Consider the following 18,015-nt stretch of genomic DNA (forward strand, 5'->3'; position numbering starts at 1 on the left):
TTTTGTGTCACTGCAGGTTTTTCTTCTTGGGGGAATATGTGTAGTTTATCTTGCAGTAAAGAAACATTCGCTGTATCACTTCAGCACATTCCCGGTGGCTGCAGGGGAATCGAGGCTGCTCACCATACACATGCAGCCATGACTGTAATTGAATCATAACTGCTGCACAAGCAGGACCCCCACACTAAAGATAACTCAGATTTCCCTTTATTCCACATTATGCACATGTTGCAGTTGGAACCAGTATTTATACTCATTAAATACGTCTTTAGCTAGATATGAAAACAAGGGCCTCGCTGATAATCCATTACTGCCTCTGGAGCACTCATTACTTTATCAAAACTTTATCTCCAAGGTTGCTTTCCCTCAGAGTTTCTTAACCGGCTTGCCTTATTCGCTAAATTCATTATATGCAGGTACATGGCACCCACAGTCTCTGTAATTCGTAATACTAATACAAGGAGAATCTCACCTTCACTAACATCATTCATGCTGTATAATCTTTGTGTCGAGCAACCACATACCTGCAATTTCTCTTTTAGATTTAATAGTAATTGATTCTCTCTAATGCTGAAGTATCCCCAGTGCCCTTGTTACTTTCACTCGGAACTCAATTTCCTAGCGTCATCCTGCTCTTTGTCATATTGTATTTGTGTATGAGAGGGAGAGAGAGAGGGGGCGGGGGGGGGGGGGGAAAGAAAGAACATTTGCTGCGCAGTGCGTCTGAGTGTGTACACGCTTGTATGAGTGGACACGGGTCTCTGCCACAGTAAATAAGAGTCATGGCCAACCTGAGCGGGGCACAATGGTCTCCTCGCAGACCGCCACTGCCTCCACCACCCCTTAAACATTTGCATTTCTCCACATGGGGAAAGGGCTGCATTTCATGAATGGTAATGAAGGAGTTTTACTGGGACGAGCACAAGAGATGGCCTCGCAATTACTCTGGGATGGTCAATTTACACATTTCACACTGGGTCTCATGGCTGTGATGTGAAAATGAGGGAAACGGATAAGCCCCCAAGACCTGGCTATTTGAAACAATGTATCCTAGCATTTGGAAACAGCGAGAAACATATATAACTTTGACATCCAAATGAGTACAGGGGAAATGATTTGGTCTTATTCCTTCTCTGTGAGTAAACACATTGCTGATGATTATGTGTATTTATGCAGTGTGAGGCCCAGGTTTTTTTTATCTAAGTGCTGGATGGAAAGCTTCTCCTAAATTCATTTTAGCCTGCTTCAAGTACAGTGTGCATGCACGTGCATAAGGCAGTACGTGTGAGTGCTCTGCCTCAGCGGGGAAGAAGAAAGTTTGTGTGCAGATAAGTTGCCAATGGAAAATTCTGAGTCAACTGTGGCCCCTGAAGCATCTCAAGGGCCCAGAGGGAGGGACAGGGGGAGGGAGAGGGGGAGGGGAGAGAAGCAGTGTGATAGAAGGTGGAGGGGGCGCATGGTGAGAGCGGCTGCATAGGCTGCCTGAACTCATCAAAGAGCTGGGGGTCTGCTGTGTGAATATGGTGCCATGCCCTGAGGGGGAGGGGGGGGGGGGGGGGGGTACAGTTGGCGGTGGTAGGAGGGCAGAGGGAAGCTGATGAAGGGGTTGGAGGGTACCAGCTAACTAAATGTGTGTGACTACGTGCAGAGGGTAGTGATAGACTGAATGTAAAAGCATAGCAGCACTGCTTATGAAAAGGAGGGGACCAAGAAGTGCTGCTGAATGAAGTGATGATAGTTTGGCAAGCTCATTTCAATTACAGAAATGAATACCAAGTAGGGTGCAAAACGTGTCTTTGTGTTCTATTTACTAGAAAAGTTACATATTTCACCGACTGATATCCTGTTTTAAAATGCTTGTACCACATAACAGTCAAGCTAAAGGTCAAAGGGGTTCAAATGTGTGTCCCATGTGTGATGTGTTCTAAGTTGTTTACGGTCCCACCTCAGCAATACACTGTCCATCCAAAGGGGAATAGAGGTCAAATTGAAATGATATGTGTCAGCGGAAATACTGTACAGAACCGCAGTGACGCGTCCTAAAACCCGGAAGTAAGTTAGCATGTTTACCGCTTCCGGTTCCTTCAACAAAAAGCAATGCAGTTTCTCCATAGGATTTTGGAAAATAGCTCGAAATAAGGTCTGTGTTTGACACAAATTGAAGAGACAGATCACGTTTTGATCTACCACATTAAATACATCAGCAGTGACCCCATTGGTGGTTTTTGAAGAGTTCACGTGTCTGAAAACGATGGTTGTTAACATGTGGCTGAATAGGACTACAGAAGTTGTCGAGGCCGTTTTACGTCATTACACCGAACTCGGATTTTACGAGTTTTGTCGCTAAACGTTGAAGATTTAGGAGACCATTCTGGTAAAGGTTAGCTCATGTGAGCGCAGCCTCCATTGCTTTTGGTGCGTTCATCTCTCTTTCCTTCCGTTCGATCCATGGGACAGAAGTTTAGAAAGGTAGCGAACAGTAAGTTATGTATATCCTTTTGACAGAAAGAGCTTCCAGCTGTAGCTGAAAATGACGCTATGAGAGCGGTGAGTATAAACCTAAACACTTAAGTTGTATAGCCACAAAACCAGAACAATGGGCCTAAAGACACTTAAATACTTAATAGAACTGAGAATAGCTGCAGAGTCCAGTTGTAATTCTCTTTGGATGGCACCTTTCACATAAACGTAGTCATTTAAACCATTGTTAATTTAAAATTACATTATTTATACCCAATTATAGCAGCTCGAAAGGACCTTGTAGAACAATGTGATTTAGCAGAATCCCAACATCCTGGACACAACCTACTGTATTGTAGTTACAAGGGTCTACTGTAGCCTCAGTCAGCACATATTGGTATGTTAAATTGAATTTGTATTTATTTGAGTGGTTCTGTGTGTATCATTTCGCACTCACCGCATGTGCGTAAGAGCTGTAGGTGCTGAAGGGGAGGGCAATGGCTGGGTTGAAGATGCCAAACTGCCCAACCATCTGCTGCATACGTCTGATGGTGCGCTCCTTGTCTGTGTCGGCAAACTTGACCACCAAGCTGGAGGACGCACCCTGAGGGTCGAGAGAGAAACAGAAGATCTGAGGAAAAACAACATTGACACTTAACCTGGGATGTTAACACCGGCTCAGTCATTCAACAATAACATCATTTCATCCTCTATCCCCAAAAAGACTTAGCCACCTCAGGAATTATTTTGGATTTGTGACTGTTAGGATTTAGAGAAGTAACCACAAGAAAAGGCTTAAAAAGGTTCAATACAAGGGCATGAAGAATGGTCTTTGTTATTATTTCAGATTTGTTTGTATGCCATGATCATTAGCAACAACAACCGGTGATGACATCAATATCCAGTCAGATCCTCTAATTGTGTGTCAGAGCTTTCTTTTTTGGCATTCTAGATGAAACATCATTGCACATTTGTATTATTGCAGGGAATTGTGCCTCCTCATTTTGCGACTGGCATACATAAACATGAACCTAAGAAAGATATGGGAAGAATACAAATATTCTCCCTACTGAGCGAACAGCTCTGTAGGCAGATGTGCAGACAGAAACCTTCCGTTATTTCAATCAGTGTTTAACATTTACAAAGTCACTCAGGGCAGAGAAGCCTCGCTGTGCATGACATAAATACTTTATGTTTCCCCCAGCTTCCCCACTCCGGTACAGTACATATATGTAACCTTGGTGCTCCTCCCCACAGATTAGGTTAAAAGATCTGCGATATACAATGATTTGAAGGAAGAGCTACAATTGGCAGCGCTTCCTATTGACCTTGGTGAAAGTGGTCTTCAAAGGAAATGTAGCTTTTTAGGGCAATTTCCCTCGTTCTGCCCTCTGTTTAGCCTCCCCTTGCTTTATGTGGCTTCCTTATCAACACTATTACCTCTTCCTGCAGCCCAATAATGAAAACAGCAGGTGTGTCTGCCACCCACCCTTCATTAAGAATCTTCAAATGATTTAGCGCTACAGTTGACCTTTTGTGTGCTCCGCCTCTCCTCCCCTCTGCACCCCCAAACTGGCCAATCGATCCACATAAAAGGCCGAAATATTACTCTGATCTGACAGGGTAGAAAGGTTGTGTGTCAGTCATGATAAGAGGCCCCCTGAAATTGGTGCAGGATTGTCAATAACAGTGGTGACTGGTGAAGTGGCTGGTTTGAAGGTTGGGGGATGGGGCTTTTAAAGGGCTACATGGGGGGTTTCTTGTTTTGGTTGGATGTGGGAGTTGTGTTGGACTCTAGGCAAGCAGTTATAAATGGGCAGCAACATTACAAAACTTTAATTATTTATCAAGTTTTTATTTGTCTCTGTTTGCATATTCTGACTGAGTCCGTGGAGCTCTGCTAATGAAGACATTTATAGAGATGCTTCAAAGACAGGCACGGGATATTCTTTAGATTATATCGTCTATGTTCTCCCCTGTTTTTTCAAGATTCCCCCAAGCTCTCTCCTCCTGGTTTGCCACAGAGGTTGAATCACAGGTTTGAAGGATCGTAGGTGAGACGCCAGTTAGTTGGTTGCCTGACTAAATTGATTATTGTCTAGTTAGTGGAGTGATTGATTGACTGGCATGCTAGGTGGCTAGATGGCTTGCTAACTGGCTGACGGACTGTAGTATTCGTTAGACTGACAAGCCGGCTGACATCTGTACAGCTGATTGACTAATTGTTTCCCTCAGTGTCGCGAGTATCATCCCATTCCTGTCACTCCAGAACAACATTATTCCTGGCCATCGAGCGTTCTGTATGATTCTACAATAAACAGGATAGAAACAGGAAATAGAACATCGTCTATAAAGAGATATTATTGAGTTTCTCAATCTCGTAAGAAACATCTCATAGACTACGCTCGGTCACCTCAATGTTAACCTTGGCACAGTTACTGGTTTAGGGTTTGCCTGTTGTGTCGGTCCAGCTTTTTACCATCTGCATCATTAACTTTATTATGAGGTTTAACTTTGGGCGAGTCCAGGACATAGCAGAGCATGACCCGAATACAAAGGAGATGTGCTAGTACATAATGAATACTCTTAACGCCTTCTCACAGTAAAAAAGAGAAAAGAAAAAGCTATTAAAGGTCTACCTTCTTTGGTAATGAGAGCTGCGTGTTCCTACTCTGCTACTTTAATTTATTGGGGAAGGCTGGGTTTTATAATCTGAGGGTATTAAATTGAAACACTGAAGTCAACCTCTTTTCTATCAGGATTAGACTGGAGTGTGCCTGCTTGGATGATAGAAACATGGTTTATTGTGAATTGACATGTTAAGTTGTATAAGAGCCTTTTGCCCTTTCTTTCATTCTTTCAAGGAGTCTTTAATGGAGGTCCATACACTGACTCTTCCCTCCCGCTGGTTCTCCCTCGGACACCTGAATCATATGGTTTATCAGCCAAGCATCCAATGCCACATTTGTTTATCTCCCAGGTTTTCCCAGTTAGGCTTGTCAGGATATCAGTGAGTAGAATCGCCACTGCTATAAAGAGAGCAGGATGAAGTGTGAAGTAAAAGTCTCATTAAATGTTTAAGCTGCCAAGTGTGAGCAGAATCCCCCTGCCAGGCGGCTCCCAGCTGCCTGGAGAGCCACTGAAGGAAGGGGAGTTAAACAGGGAGGATAAAAAAAAGTCCCTGCAGAGACCCAGAACCAAAAGGAAAGTCTGCTTCTCTACACCTCCTTCTCATTGCCAAGGTCTGTCTAAGCCGCCGACCAAGCTATACACCCTTTACTTCTTTAACTTTAAACATATGCAGGCTTGCATTAGTGCAGAGCTAGAAAGGACTCTGATCCTGTATTGGTTTCAAGAGTCACACGGTGAAGGCCTTCATGTTGTCCCAGTTTGCTTGGGTTAGTCACTCTATGACTCAGTCTGTAAAAATTGCTAGCACAAAAACAAAAACCAAGACATACATCCCATCTTTCTCATAAACATTCTTTTACCATAAGACATATTTTCATCCCTGCCTGAAAGATAAAAAACTATTTTAATGAGAATGTATGGCCACTAAAGCTGTCTGTTCCTCCACAACATATGGCCTCAGATTCTGCCTGCATTGCTTACCATACATTAAAACATGATTTTATATTCACAAAGTTACAACTTTATATTAAAAATTCATTCGACCAGAGTGCTTCCATCAGGAACATGAGTGCATAGCATGTGATGCTCGTCTAGACACCACTTGACATGTTTGTTTTGACATTATGGTGGGTTTCACATTTCTTCAGATGTCACAAGATTCCCGCAGTCACATTTGACATTTATGTATTTCTTTTGTATTGATGCTTCATAATGCAGTTAGATGCTACAGTATATATCTTATAACTGATGTCCTTTGCATGATACTATACTAATCTTCTCCACCAAAGGAGTCATGAATGTCGTCTTTGAGCTTGGCTAGTAAAATAATGGATGACTGTAATCTATGAGGTTATTAGAATGTAAATTGCCTGGGTAGAAATACTTGTGGGGGAGATGACAGAACTTAAACAATACACATTAACTTAAAAATATAAAGGCAGAACATTGTTTAATGAATAGCAGCACGGAGATCTGTCATCCTCGTGAAAAACTGACATTAAAACTCTGCATCTCATTGACTACACAATGAGATCATTACTGTTTCCTGACTTAAAGCAGCCTTTACAGTATATACTGGGCTATCTGCAGCATCTTTTGCCTTTCCACCATCTCTTTATTTTGGCATTATTTAAGGCAGTGACACATTGATCAGTACATTAAAACAATGTGTCTTGCTGAGTGTTAAATCCTGGCACTCACAGCACTTGCATGTGAGTGTTCTCTGTCTGAAGTAATGGAGAAGATCCAGCCGCTTGGGAATCACATTTGGATGTTTATTTTTACCCTCTTTGCTCTTCTCTTCACTCTCAATCATCCAGCTCTCTCTTCTATGCAGACTTCACCTCATTTACTTTCTTTTGTTCTGCTCTTATCCTTCCATCAACCTGCTCCAGTATTTCTGTGTCAGTCCCTATGTCAGCGAAAACAGTCTCAAACCCCTGCTGAGCTGACGCGGATACGGATTGAAAAAATCATCACGGCTCTGCGGACCTGACCCCCCCCCCCCCCCCCCCCCCCCTCGTCTCTGTGTAATTCTGTCCCGGGACTTACTTCCTACACGACCCTGCTGAATCCCGGCAATTTGCTTTACAGCTCTGGCGTTTAAATGTTTAATTGAGCCACTCATACTCTGAACAGTGGCAGTGTGTGTGTGTGTGTGTGTGTGTGTGTGTGTGTGTGTGTGTGTGTGTGTGTGTGTGTGTGTGTGTGTGTGTGTGTGTGTGTGTGTGTGTGTGTGTGTGTGTGTGTGTGGGAACGCTGGCTGAGAGATAGTGGTGGTGTGTATAGGAGGCAGAGGTATGCACGCTTGAAATATGATGGGATACGGTGTGATGGATATCCAGCCAAGTTCTTATATGTGACCTGCGGATGCACTCATATAACTCACACACTTACAAATATCTTGCCATCATCCTTCATGCAGTGACATTATGTCGTAGTTAGCTATTGGCAGATCATTTTTCATTGGGATGAGTTCACAGAAGTATATGCTCCCCCACATGTATGCATATGTAGAGTATATTTTTGCATGCTCTGATCGTCATTTATCTACACTCGTACATTCTCTCATGTTCCAATTTCCTTCCCAAATCGCACATACAATACATATAAAATGCCCACTCCCCCTCTACATGAATAACACAAATATATTCAGCCCAAGTCCTGCGAGCTGGAAAATAAGATCAGTCAGGGAGCCTTTGACCCCAGCCTGTGGCTGTACGAGCATGTGACAGTGAAACAGAGAGACCAGCAATATAGAAATAGTATGTGTGTGTGTGTGTGTGTGTGTGTGTGTGTGTGTGTGTGTGTGTGTGTGTGTGTGTGTGTGTGTGTGTGTGTGTGTGTGTGTGTGTGTGTGTGTGTGTGTGTGTGTGTGTGTGTGTGTGTGTGTGTGTGTGTGTGTGTGTGTGCGTGTGTGTGGGCTGATGCAAATGTGCTAGCCACAAAGTGCTTCTGTTTGTACATGTTTATGTATGCACACACATGCATTCATGTGTGCGTGTGTGTGCACACTCATAAACTCTAAACTCATGCTTTGGGGGATTGGCAGTAGATCTATCAAACTGCTGTAGTTAGTCGCAGTGTTAATATTCAGTGCACTTCAACACCTCAGCTTGCCACGCTATTGGCTGGACTTTATTCATGGTCATCTCTCTGAGTCTGCTCAACAGACACGGCCTTGGAAGGCAGTAAATATGCACACACACACTCACTCACTCACAAACACGCTCACATGCTGGCTCAGTTTGTCTGGTTTCATTAGAGCAATTAATCATCTCTATTAGCCCTGGAGAAGTGAGAATTAGACGATTCCCCAAAAACAGTTGCAGGCAATGGATGGCCTTCATAAGTTCAGTTCTGTATGCATCCTGCATTGTAGCTGTCAATAGTCTATTTTCTTTTGTTTCACTTCTTTATTCATGTATTCATTTTTGAATGCATCCAGTAGTGTAAACAAAAGATTATTTATATATTCAGTCCATCAATGTACTTGTACGTGACTTAGTTTTGCCGCTGTCACTCAACTGTAATCAAAAAACTCAAATTAATACAGGATGTATGGTCCGAGGTTTTTCCCGGATGTTTGCTACATTGATAGACACTTTTCTGTGAATAGCAGAGTCCCACTGAGGCGTAATGGCCCACTGGTGGTCCGCTAATCTGAGCGAGGCAGGCACACTGGGCCTTCTCCTCCAGCAGCCACAGGATATGAGATGCTGATCAGATTTCTATAATCAATTTACCAGAGCAGGAGGTATAAATCCTGTCCATTCACTCCTTCTCCCTCACCCCCCCCACCCCTTTCTCTGTCTCTCTCCCCAACTCTCGCCCCCTCCCTTCTGCCCCCTGCTTATAGTTAGATGAATAATTCAGCAGCCAATGTGGTGAAAGGTGGAGTAAACAAGTCTATTGCCTAATATCCCGAGAGGCTGCCAAAGAGAGACGAGTGAGGGCAGAGAGCTAGCAGAGATAGGGGAATGGAGCAACAAAGGAGGAGGGTATCTATGGAGAATGGACATCCAGAGTCTTTCCTCATGACCTGCAGTCATTTGCACTTAGATTGACTCAGAGGTTGCAGCCAAAATGGCACAGCCGGCATCTAGTCCTCCTCTATGCTTTGCTCTGAGCCACACATTGGCTACCATTGATAATGAAATCATACATTGAAACACAACATCTGTGAGATAGGGTATGGGAGGGAGTTCAGGGTCCCTGCTTCTCTGAGGCGAGAGTTCCCGGAAAAAAAAAACGAGGATAAAAACGTATACTTAAAAGCGACTGTATAATATGGGATGTGACTGTCCGTTAGCCGGATGACACGGAAAATAACTCTATTCAGGTTTGGAGAGCAGAATAAGTAGCTTTTATTTGAAACCATCAGGTATACAGGCAGTATGCCTAAACATGAGGCACATACAAATGAGCCGTGCAGCCTCTGCGCTCATAGTAAATCCAATACAGACAGAATTCAGAGCATTCAGTGTGCTTACATAACGAGCAAATGTAATCTCACACTGGAGTTATATTCACTGATTATGCAAGCAGAACTACTGATTGATGACTCACCCAAAATTCAATTATCATTCTAAACAGTTTTATCTGGAAATTAGATTTGGACTTTTTTTTTTTGCCAATTAAAGAGACAGGAGGCTATTTCAGGCTGTATCTGTTTTTAAAACTCGATGAGGACGGTTGCATTTTATAAATTGATTGAAAGTTGGGGGAAAGTAAAAATAAAAGAGGTTAGAGCTTTAAAGGTCACCTACCGTACTGTATTATGCAAAATCCACTTTTTCATGTATTTTCTACATCAACATGTGTCCCCTCTGTGTAAAGAGATTCTGAAAGTCTCATGAAAAAAGATTCTCTCACGTTGTGTCCTGATCCATTTATAGAAAATTAGCTGATCAGATTTTGCCCACTTTATGATGTCATAACGATGTTTTGGCTTGTGTAACCATTAGCCTATAACCAACCAAGGTAACCCCCCCACCTTATCAACTGAATCTCCTCCTAGAGCACCATTGTGTTCTTTTTAACCAAATATCTCTCAGAGGGGCATGGGAAGTGGCTCCTTATTTTTATCTAAAGTGACAGACCCAGAATCAGCACTATTGAAACGGGGCTGAAACAGAGGGGATATGGGATACTGCAATGATCTGTTTGGTATTTGGAGCCAAACACTTCAGAGACATGTTTGTATATATCTGAGACCTATAATATATTGATGAAAAACCGTAGGGGACCTTTAAATAAAGACTGCAAATAGCTACTTTAGTCAGTGTGTAGGTGTGCATGCAATGGATGTGTGTGTATGTTTCTCAGTTGTTTTGAAATGTTGAAATGTTGATAAGGGAGAGAGCTGTACTCACTGGCATGGTCTGGCTACCGTGGAGGGCACTGATTGCAGACTGAGCCTCAGTATGTGTGGAGAACTTGACAAATGCACAACCTGGAAGAGAGAACAGAAGCACATCACACACATGCAGGTACACACACACAGTTACACACAGTTTATGTGAAGTAAATGTATTCAACCGAGTGAGATTAAAAGCCTACGTTATATTAATAAAGAATGTTGAATTGTATTTGACACCACGGAAATCACTGTGCAGCGAGAGGCTCTCATTGCACAGCAGGCTGCCCCACTCCGGGCATCAGGCAGGCAGAAGCTGTAGGCTAAAGATTGCACTGATGAAGCAGAAAAACATGCTATTTAGCACCACATGCCTGTCTGTGCTTATTAAATACTAGCTTAACTGGCTACACTCAAGACTAGAATGTTTTACATTTAAAAAGCACTCAATTTGAGAACTACTCAGTACAGTGTATTGTTCTCACAACAGGATCAATATCTGTGAATATGACGATGTCTGTCCAAAAGGCCAGGAACCACAAAACCCACTCTCTTGGCTCTAATGTCCGTTAGAAATACTGTGAGGATTAGATCAAGTGAAAACAAGTTGAAGATGGCTTTTGCGGGTTTACAAAGTGAGCTGTTGCACATGAATTATTCAATCACTAAACTGGAGTATGGCCTCCTTTTAAAGCTAACAGAAAATTGATTTAAAGCTGTACATTTGGTCTCCTTTAGAAATACTACAACTTACTGCCACAAAATGATTCTTAAACATATACTCATAAATATTGTAATTCATTTTCAAGAATAGCATGGCCCCCTTACAGTAAGTACACATGTCTAGCTACATATGGAACAATGGAATAGTAATTATGTTAGTTTATGGTAATTTATTAATTATACTTTATTCATTCACTGTTTTTAATCAAGGCTTGAAGGAAGAAAGGAGACTACTAGTACACGTGGTCAGTGTTTTACAAAGCACATTTACACACAGTCTAAATGCTACATGTGTGTGCAGATTTGAAGTCTCTGGATCAAGTCAATTAAACTTTAGGAGGAAACCAAAAAAGCTGTTACAACTGAACCGGGGTCTGTTGCCGTGAGGCAGCAGGGCCAACTCCTGAGCCGCCATCCCCATTTATAATTATACCCTATTTCACCTAATTTCATTTTAAGTTTCTTTTCTATTCTCATTTAATCTTTCACACTTTATTCTTCTTATCATCTGTACTGCTTGACCCAGCAGCCCTGCCATTCTTCCGCTCTTAATGGGCTTACCCCTGTGGACACCAGCCAATCAAGATGCCCATTCAGCTGTCAAACCACTACCTCCTACTGAGATATGGATAGAAAAGAGCTAGAGATCAGCATGACCTGTACAAGGACTTTGCTGGAGCAGTACAAACTATGCCAATATAATTATGAATTTAACTCTTAATATACTGTGAAACCTGCAGTGTGCATCACACACAACTGTGCAAGAACTAGAGAACAAAACCTTTTCTGCTATTAAACTTAAAGTCAGGTCGGCACAAATTGGATTTTGTGCAACACAAAACCTGTTTTTGTCAGCGAGGTCTTTTATTCTTCCAGGTTTTTATTAGAAAATGTGATAGACCTTAGATAGAGTGTACTTTTTCTAGAGCCACAAAGAGAAATGCAATGTCCAGGGACGAATGTTTACTTGAAATGAAATGTAGCAATACCACAGAGAGGAAATACTCATTTACAAGAAATGTTTAAATGTCAGTGGAGTACAAGTATAAAGTAGCATAAAAAGTGAATGCTAATGTGAAGTAGGGCTTGAGTACTTGGGAATTGTACTGAGTAAATGTACATGGTTGCTTTGCAGCCCTTTCATCTATCTTGGCTGCCCCGTCCTCACAGCAGGGACATTTGAATCGTTTTGACATCCATCTTTCCTGTCTCCTCCAAACCACGGCAGTCAGACCGCTCTGGCTTCAAACCCCCTTAGATATAATTCCACAACAATTTCCTTAAGCGCTGGCTGGGGAATGGGCTCTTTGCTGCGTGTCGAGCGAATTGATGTCTTCAAAAAGTTTTGGGCTGTCTTAAAAGCGCCTGCAAGATATCAACACTAGTAACAGTAAAGGCCTGCAGTACATCCATAGGACTAAATGCTTTAAATTAACACTGACAAAAAGAAAATGAGGACTGTGACAGAATAGAAATCCTGGCTTTTGAAATACAGAGTTTTTTCAGAAAAGATTGCTGAGCAAGAGTTTGTAATGGCAAACTCAGCATTAAAAAATGACTAGCATTTTATGAATCCTTGCTATATTTGATGGGTTCACAATTACCTTAAAAGAAGAAGGATGGTTCTACCATATAACTTGAGTCTTGGTTTTCTATCTTGCCTTTGGATTTTAAAACATATTAAACATAAATATACAGTATATGTTAATCTGCCCTGTCTGTCTTCAAACAAAGATTATATTTAAAACATGCCAAGATCACTGCAGTGGGAGTTGCCAAACACATTTCGTTGTACTTTGTATGATGACAATAAAGATATATTCTATTCTAATTTGAAAATACTTCAATCATTGAGAGCCTGCTGCCGCAATAATTTAACATTCTTGACCAATTGAACAAAAGAAAAAGTCAAAGAAATGATTCACTCATCTTCTGTCATACGTGACAATTATAAAAGACATACATCAATCAAATGTATTTGACATACATTGGCTTTACCATTGTTCCCTGCCTGCTTCTGGCTAGCACATCAACTACAATGGCATTAGAATGTGGTTATGTGCCATTTGACCTATATCTGGGACATACAGTATGTCACATACATTTTCCGTACCCCAGCTGACTTAGACACGTACTCACATTGTCACTTCTTCTGTCAGTGACCTAAATAATGCTGACAACTGTATGGCTACCTACCTTTGCTGTTTCCGTCAGGACCTCTTAGGACCGTGCACTCCTCGATGACTCCGTAGGGTTCGAAGAGGCGGTAAACATCCTCCTCGGTCTGCTGTTTGTTCAGCATCCCAACAAACAACTTCCTGTCTTCTGGAACAAAACAAGACAAAGAGACAAAACGGTTCAATTATAACTTTGACCTCAATTACTAAACCAATTTGAGAACATACAGAAGAGATAATATCGTTCATTGTTCTTTTGAGTTTCATTTAAAGCAAGTGTCTTTTTTTCCACGGAAGCAAACACAGATATAGTTTTCGCCGGTTGGGCTTGAGTCACATTGCATTATCTCTCTTCCAAGACTGATCATTTTAATCTCTGGTATAACTGGGTTTAGTCCCACATGGGCACATAGTGTACTGTAGCTGCTGAGGCTAAGTGAGTGGTCAGGGGCTGGGGGAAGAGCAATGGGAGAACTAATGAAGAGATTTCACACACAACAAGCACACACACAAGGACCCAAGACAATGAGCAAGTCTTTGGTCCTTAAAAGCACCAGGGGCTCTAGGCTCCAACCTCCTACACGCCACACTGTGAGGCTGGAAACTGACGCTCTCTCTCTCTCCTTGTTCTGCTTCCCTTTTTCTCTCGCTGATTCCACATTTTTCAACCTCATTCTTTTTCAACTGCCTCCTTCCCTTCCCCTCTTTATCACTCTCTTACTCAACTAATTGCTGCTGATCCAGTGTTTTTTGTGTAGCCAGAGAATTATTTCAGTATGCTCTTCAGTGAACAATGGCGTGTCTCTCCTGCGAGCATCGGAGGCTGGGAGACATGCCATGAATAACGCTGAATTTTCAATAGATAGCGTGTATGCTATTGAGTTCTGTTAAATGCTGTGGGATCTGATCTTTACCTTGACCTGACACACTGTGTTTACTGATGTACTCCGGCCCTGTATGATTAATGCTGCAGTGCAGAGAGTCTCTGCTGGCGGAAGAAGCACTAAAACCTTCCCTTTATACAGATTGTTTCTCCAACTCTGACCTGTGAAGCCATAGTGGAAACACCGAGCGAGGAACACGACTAGCGGCTGCTACTGTGAAGAGGTAGAGAGCGGTAGAAATCCCTTCTAGAAGTATTGCACAAAGTCAGGGTGACAAGTGACGACTACTGAGTGTGTCGTGTTGTGGTCGTCCTCTGACCCAGACACAAGGCGATACCCACAATCCTGCAATCGGGCACGGCAGAGTGCTCGGGATTCGCCGCCCGGCTGGGGCTTCGGCACTCAGCACCTCCGATGATGCACCTTTAAAATAATCTTCCGTGTCAGAGCGTTGTCTAGGGAGGGGCATCCCTGGTGCTGACTCCTTATTGCAAGTGGCAGGATCAGAGGCTACGTATCAAAACGGAAGTGATGCAATGTGACATCTGTCAGGGTGGATTGGAGAGCATTTATCTGCAAAAAAAAGGAAAGCCCTGAACTGGAAAATGAAAGGCCAAGATGGTCCTTCCTTTTTGCTGGAGGGAGAATATAAATTCTGAGGCTGGATGCAGAGAGATGAGTCGAGGGAGAGGGGGGGGGGGGGAGGGGCTCTGCTGCACACATTTCCCTGAATGCCGCCAGACCTCATATACCCTTCTGTTTGTAGATGGAGAGCCACACGCAGCACACAGAACTAGCCGCGCAACCGCTGTCGCCCTTTGCGTTCCCCCCACTTCAACTCCTTTTTTCAAGTATGATGGGCGTTCTGACAAGTTTTGAATGAATCCATGACCCCATCAATTTCATATGAGCCGCACTCTGAAGATCATTCTCCGAACAGCTCATATGTGGCTTGTCTTAAAATACGACACCTCATCCATCCTTCAGCGGGAAGATGACTAACTGAGACGTCTTCTCCTGCTGAATGTAATAATATTTGTAAGACTCCAAGAACAGCGGGATCATTGGTCACTACTGTATATCACATTCCTATATAATACTGGTGAGGAACATAAAAGACTAACACAGTGAAGTCATGTCAGTCGGCTGGCTTTTTGCATGACATCCAAAAAAGATACTAAGCCGCCCGCAAGAAAGACTTATTTGACTCTATTTTTTTTTTTATCAGGTGCTTTTTGTAAGAGTTTTTTGGTCCGTGGGCTAGAGAGAGATGGAGTGCATGTTCTGCAAAGTGACTGCAATTTGAAAACAGGCTAACAACACATGAAAACAGATAATCGAGGAGATCTGTTCCACCGTCTAGGATTCTGCTGTGGCTGCTCTGAACTCAAATGCTACCTTGGGAATTCAGGTGTTGTGTTCATCGCCCATAGAAACATTATCTCATTTATCTACAACACTGCAGCACAGGCAGTGTGCAAACAGACATACAGAGAGTGCAAAACACCTACAGTCATTTACACAAATCTGAAGGGGGAGGAACAAAAAGCAGCAAAAGAGGGAGAGAAAAATGTACATGCACAAACTGGGATACCCTTTCACATTCTTACAGAGAGGATTACGGATCCCCCGCCATGACCACACACGCAGTTGACACACAAAGAGCTGCATGTCCCACTGTTAGCCATTACCAAATGCTAATTGATTTCTTCTTTAGAGCAGATACGAGTGTTAGTCTACAGTCAATTGTGTTTTTCAGTAAACATACAGAATCTAACAGAGAATTACAAAGCTAACCATAAATGCTATCAAAACTTCCATCCAACTGCAACACAAATCTCAAACTATCTAATTTTGGGTCAAGATGTTATCTGATCTATATCATGCTGCTGCTAGCAACGTTTTCAGGTACCTGTGTGAAGGCTTCCACAACCTATGTTCTTCAGTCTTGAATTTAACCAGATAGTAAGACTTCCACAAAGCTCAGCTTAATTCAGTCTAGCCCAAGAGCATGTATCCTTCATCTGCAATTCAATCTTTACGTTCATGTCTATGCATCATTGATGCCGTGCAGCACATGCAACATCTCTCTGCTCAGTGACATATTCCACATGTATGGGAACTGACCCCTAAACTGGGTACAGAAATCAGCTCACTGAATATTTACAGCTACACATGTAATCATAACATGCAGCTAACAACAAACAACGTAACCCCCCAAAACGTGCCTAATTTTCTCTATGTAATATAAACCGATTCAATCCTTGTACAGGTAAGCTCCTTCGCTCTGGACTTTTAAGCCGAAGTCAACCGTACTTTACATGAACAGGAAGTCATGAAAATAGTTTTTCTGTTTGAATCGTGTTTTTGTCTCAGTGAGTTGAACTGTCAGTCACACGCAACCCTGCAGCATTCTGTAAAGCTGAGATGTTAAAATGTGATTAGCAGCAAATGCTCTTTCTGAGTGCTCTTTTTCTCTTTTGCAGCTTTAAAAAACTGCTGAGTCATCTCTCTGTTCCAGCTACTCACCTGTAGTAAATGCCTTCTACTGTATCGATGAATACCAAATAAGACAAGAAATTATGAGTTGTTTTTCAGCGGGGCCCAGAGAGCATGACTAGCATCTTAAATTGGAGCGCTATAGTGTAAACAGTGAAATGCCATCACCTAAACAATTCGGGGTCTAATAACCAGCAGCTACTTCACTGTGAAAACTGAGCAGCATGCTGGCATTAATATGCATTTACAGCTCACTGTGGCAGAGTACTGTATGCAACTTCATTGTGACACTATTTTGAAATTCACCCCCCCCCCCCATCATGTTTAATTTACTCTGGGTTACTAAACAGATGCTTGTTTAGAATAAATGCATTGGAAATTAAACTCTGGAGTAATGAAATGGCAGAGAGCTGCCTGGTTATACATACTGAAGATTACCGGCTCCATGTGGACCCTTTTCTAATCAATATAAGCTTTTTAGTATCAGTGCATTGGCCTTGGAGACGCTGCAGAAAAGCAACTTATATCAGTAATATTTCATATCTTAATTCCTCATCATGATGTAGTCTGACTATTACAGCACGCACATAACAAACAATAACACTGTAATTCCCTCCCTGTAAACATGCTCCGAATACCTTCTCCTGTTACGTAATGTTAATTTCCGCTGGAAGTTTGAAGCATATCCTGTCCACACGGCATACAGTATGCACTTTTCTGAAGCACAGTCCAGTATACCGGAGACTTATTACTGTATGCTCCATCATAACAATGCAGACTGCTGAGGATTTTGAGAGTGAAATGAGACCTATTGAATAGCAATGGGGCAGAGTAGGAGTTTTTTGGAGCAACAAGAGAAAAGAAAGAAAACTAGAGAGCTAGGAGAAGCAGAGATGTAGAGAAAGAATAAGTGGGAGGGGGGGGAAGGAGAGGGGGGAGGGGACTGAGGACTGTAAGTTGATGTGCATACAGTCCTGCAGTCCTTGATAAGCCGGGATGGATGAAAGAGGTGCCCCGTTGCAGTTGGTAAATCATTCTCGGGGGTGGGAGGAGACTGAGAGGGGGGGAGGGTTGGCAATGGGTGTGATGCGGGGGTAAGAAAGCATACTCGACTGCCTTAGGCGCTCTCTGTTTTTTTCAAATGTCCCTTCTCTGTTTGTCTATTTCTCAATCGTTGCAACAGCGAGGGAGTGTAGCATGGAAAGAGGGAGAGGGATATTATGACAGAGAGAGGGTGCAAGGGAGAGAAAAAGCACTTGTCAGAAGGACGGGGGGGTTGCTA

The 18,015-nt window shown here is 42.6% G+C and overlaps 1 protein-coding gene across 1 annotated transcript in view; it reads right to left on the minus strand.

Moving 5' to 3' along the window:
- celf5a (cugbp, Elav-like family member 5a) overlaps nucleotides 1-13,520 on the minus strand; it is a 36,136-nt gene extending 22,616 nt beyond the window's left edge. Inside the window, exons 1-3 of the mRNA XM_079641950.1 lie at nucleotides 13,370-13,520; nucleotides 10,467-10,546; nucleotides 2,918-3,064 (exon numbers count right to left, since the gene is read on the minus strand). Of these exons, the coding sequence (XP_079498076.1) occupies nucleotides 2,918-3,064; nucleotides 10,467-10,546; nucleotides 13,370-13,475 (333 nt within the window). The 5' untranslated portion in view covers nucleotides 13,476-13,520. The remainder of the gene's footprint in view (nucleotides 1-2,917; nucleotides 3,065-10,466; nucleotides 10,547-13,369) is intronic.
- Between the last annotated feature and the right edge of the window lie 4,495 nt (nucleotides 13,521-18,015).

Source organism: Notothenia rossii (genome assembly GCF_949606895.1).
Source record: "Notothenia rossii genome assembly, chromosome: 1".
Classification (NCBI taxonomy): domain Eukaryota; kingdom Metazoa; phylum Chordata; class Actinopteri; order Perciformes; family Nototheniidae; genus Notothenia; species Notothenia rossii.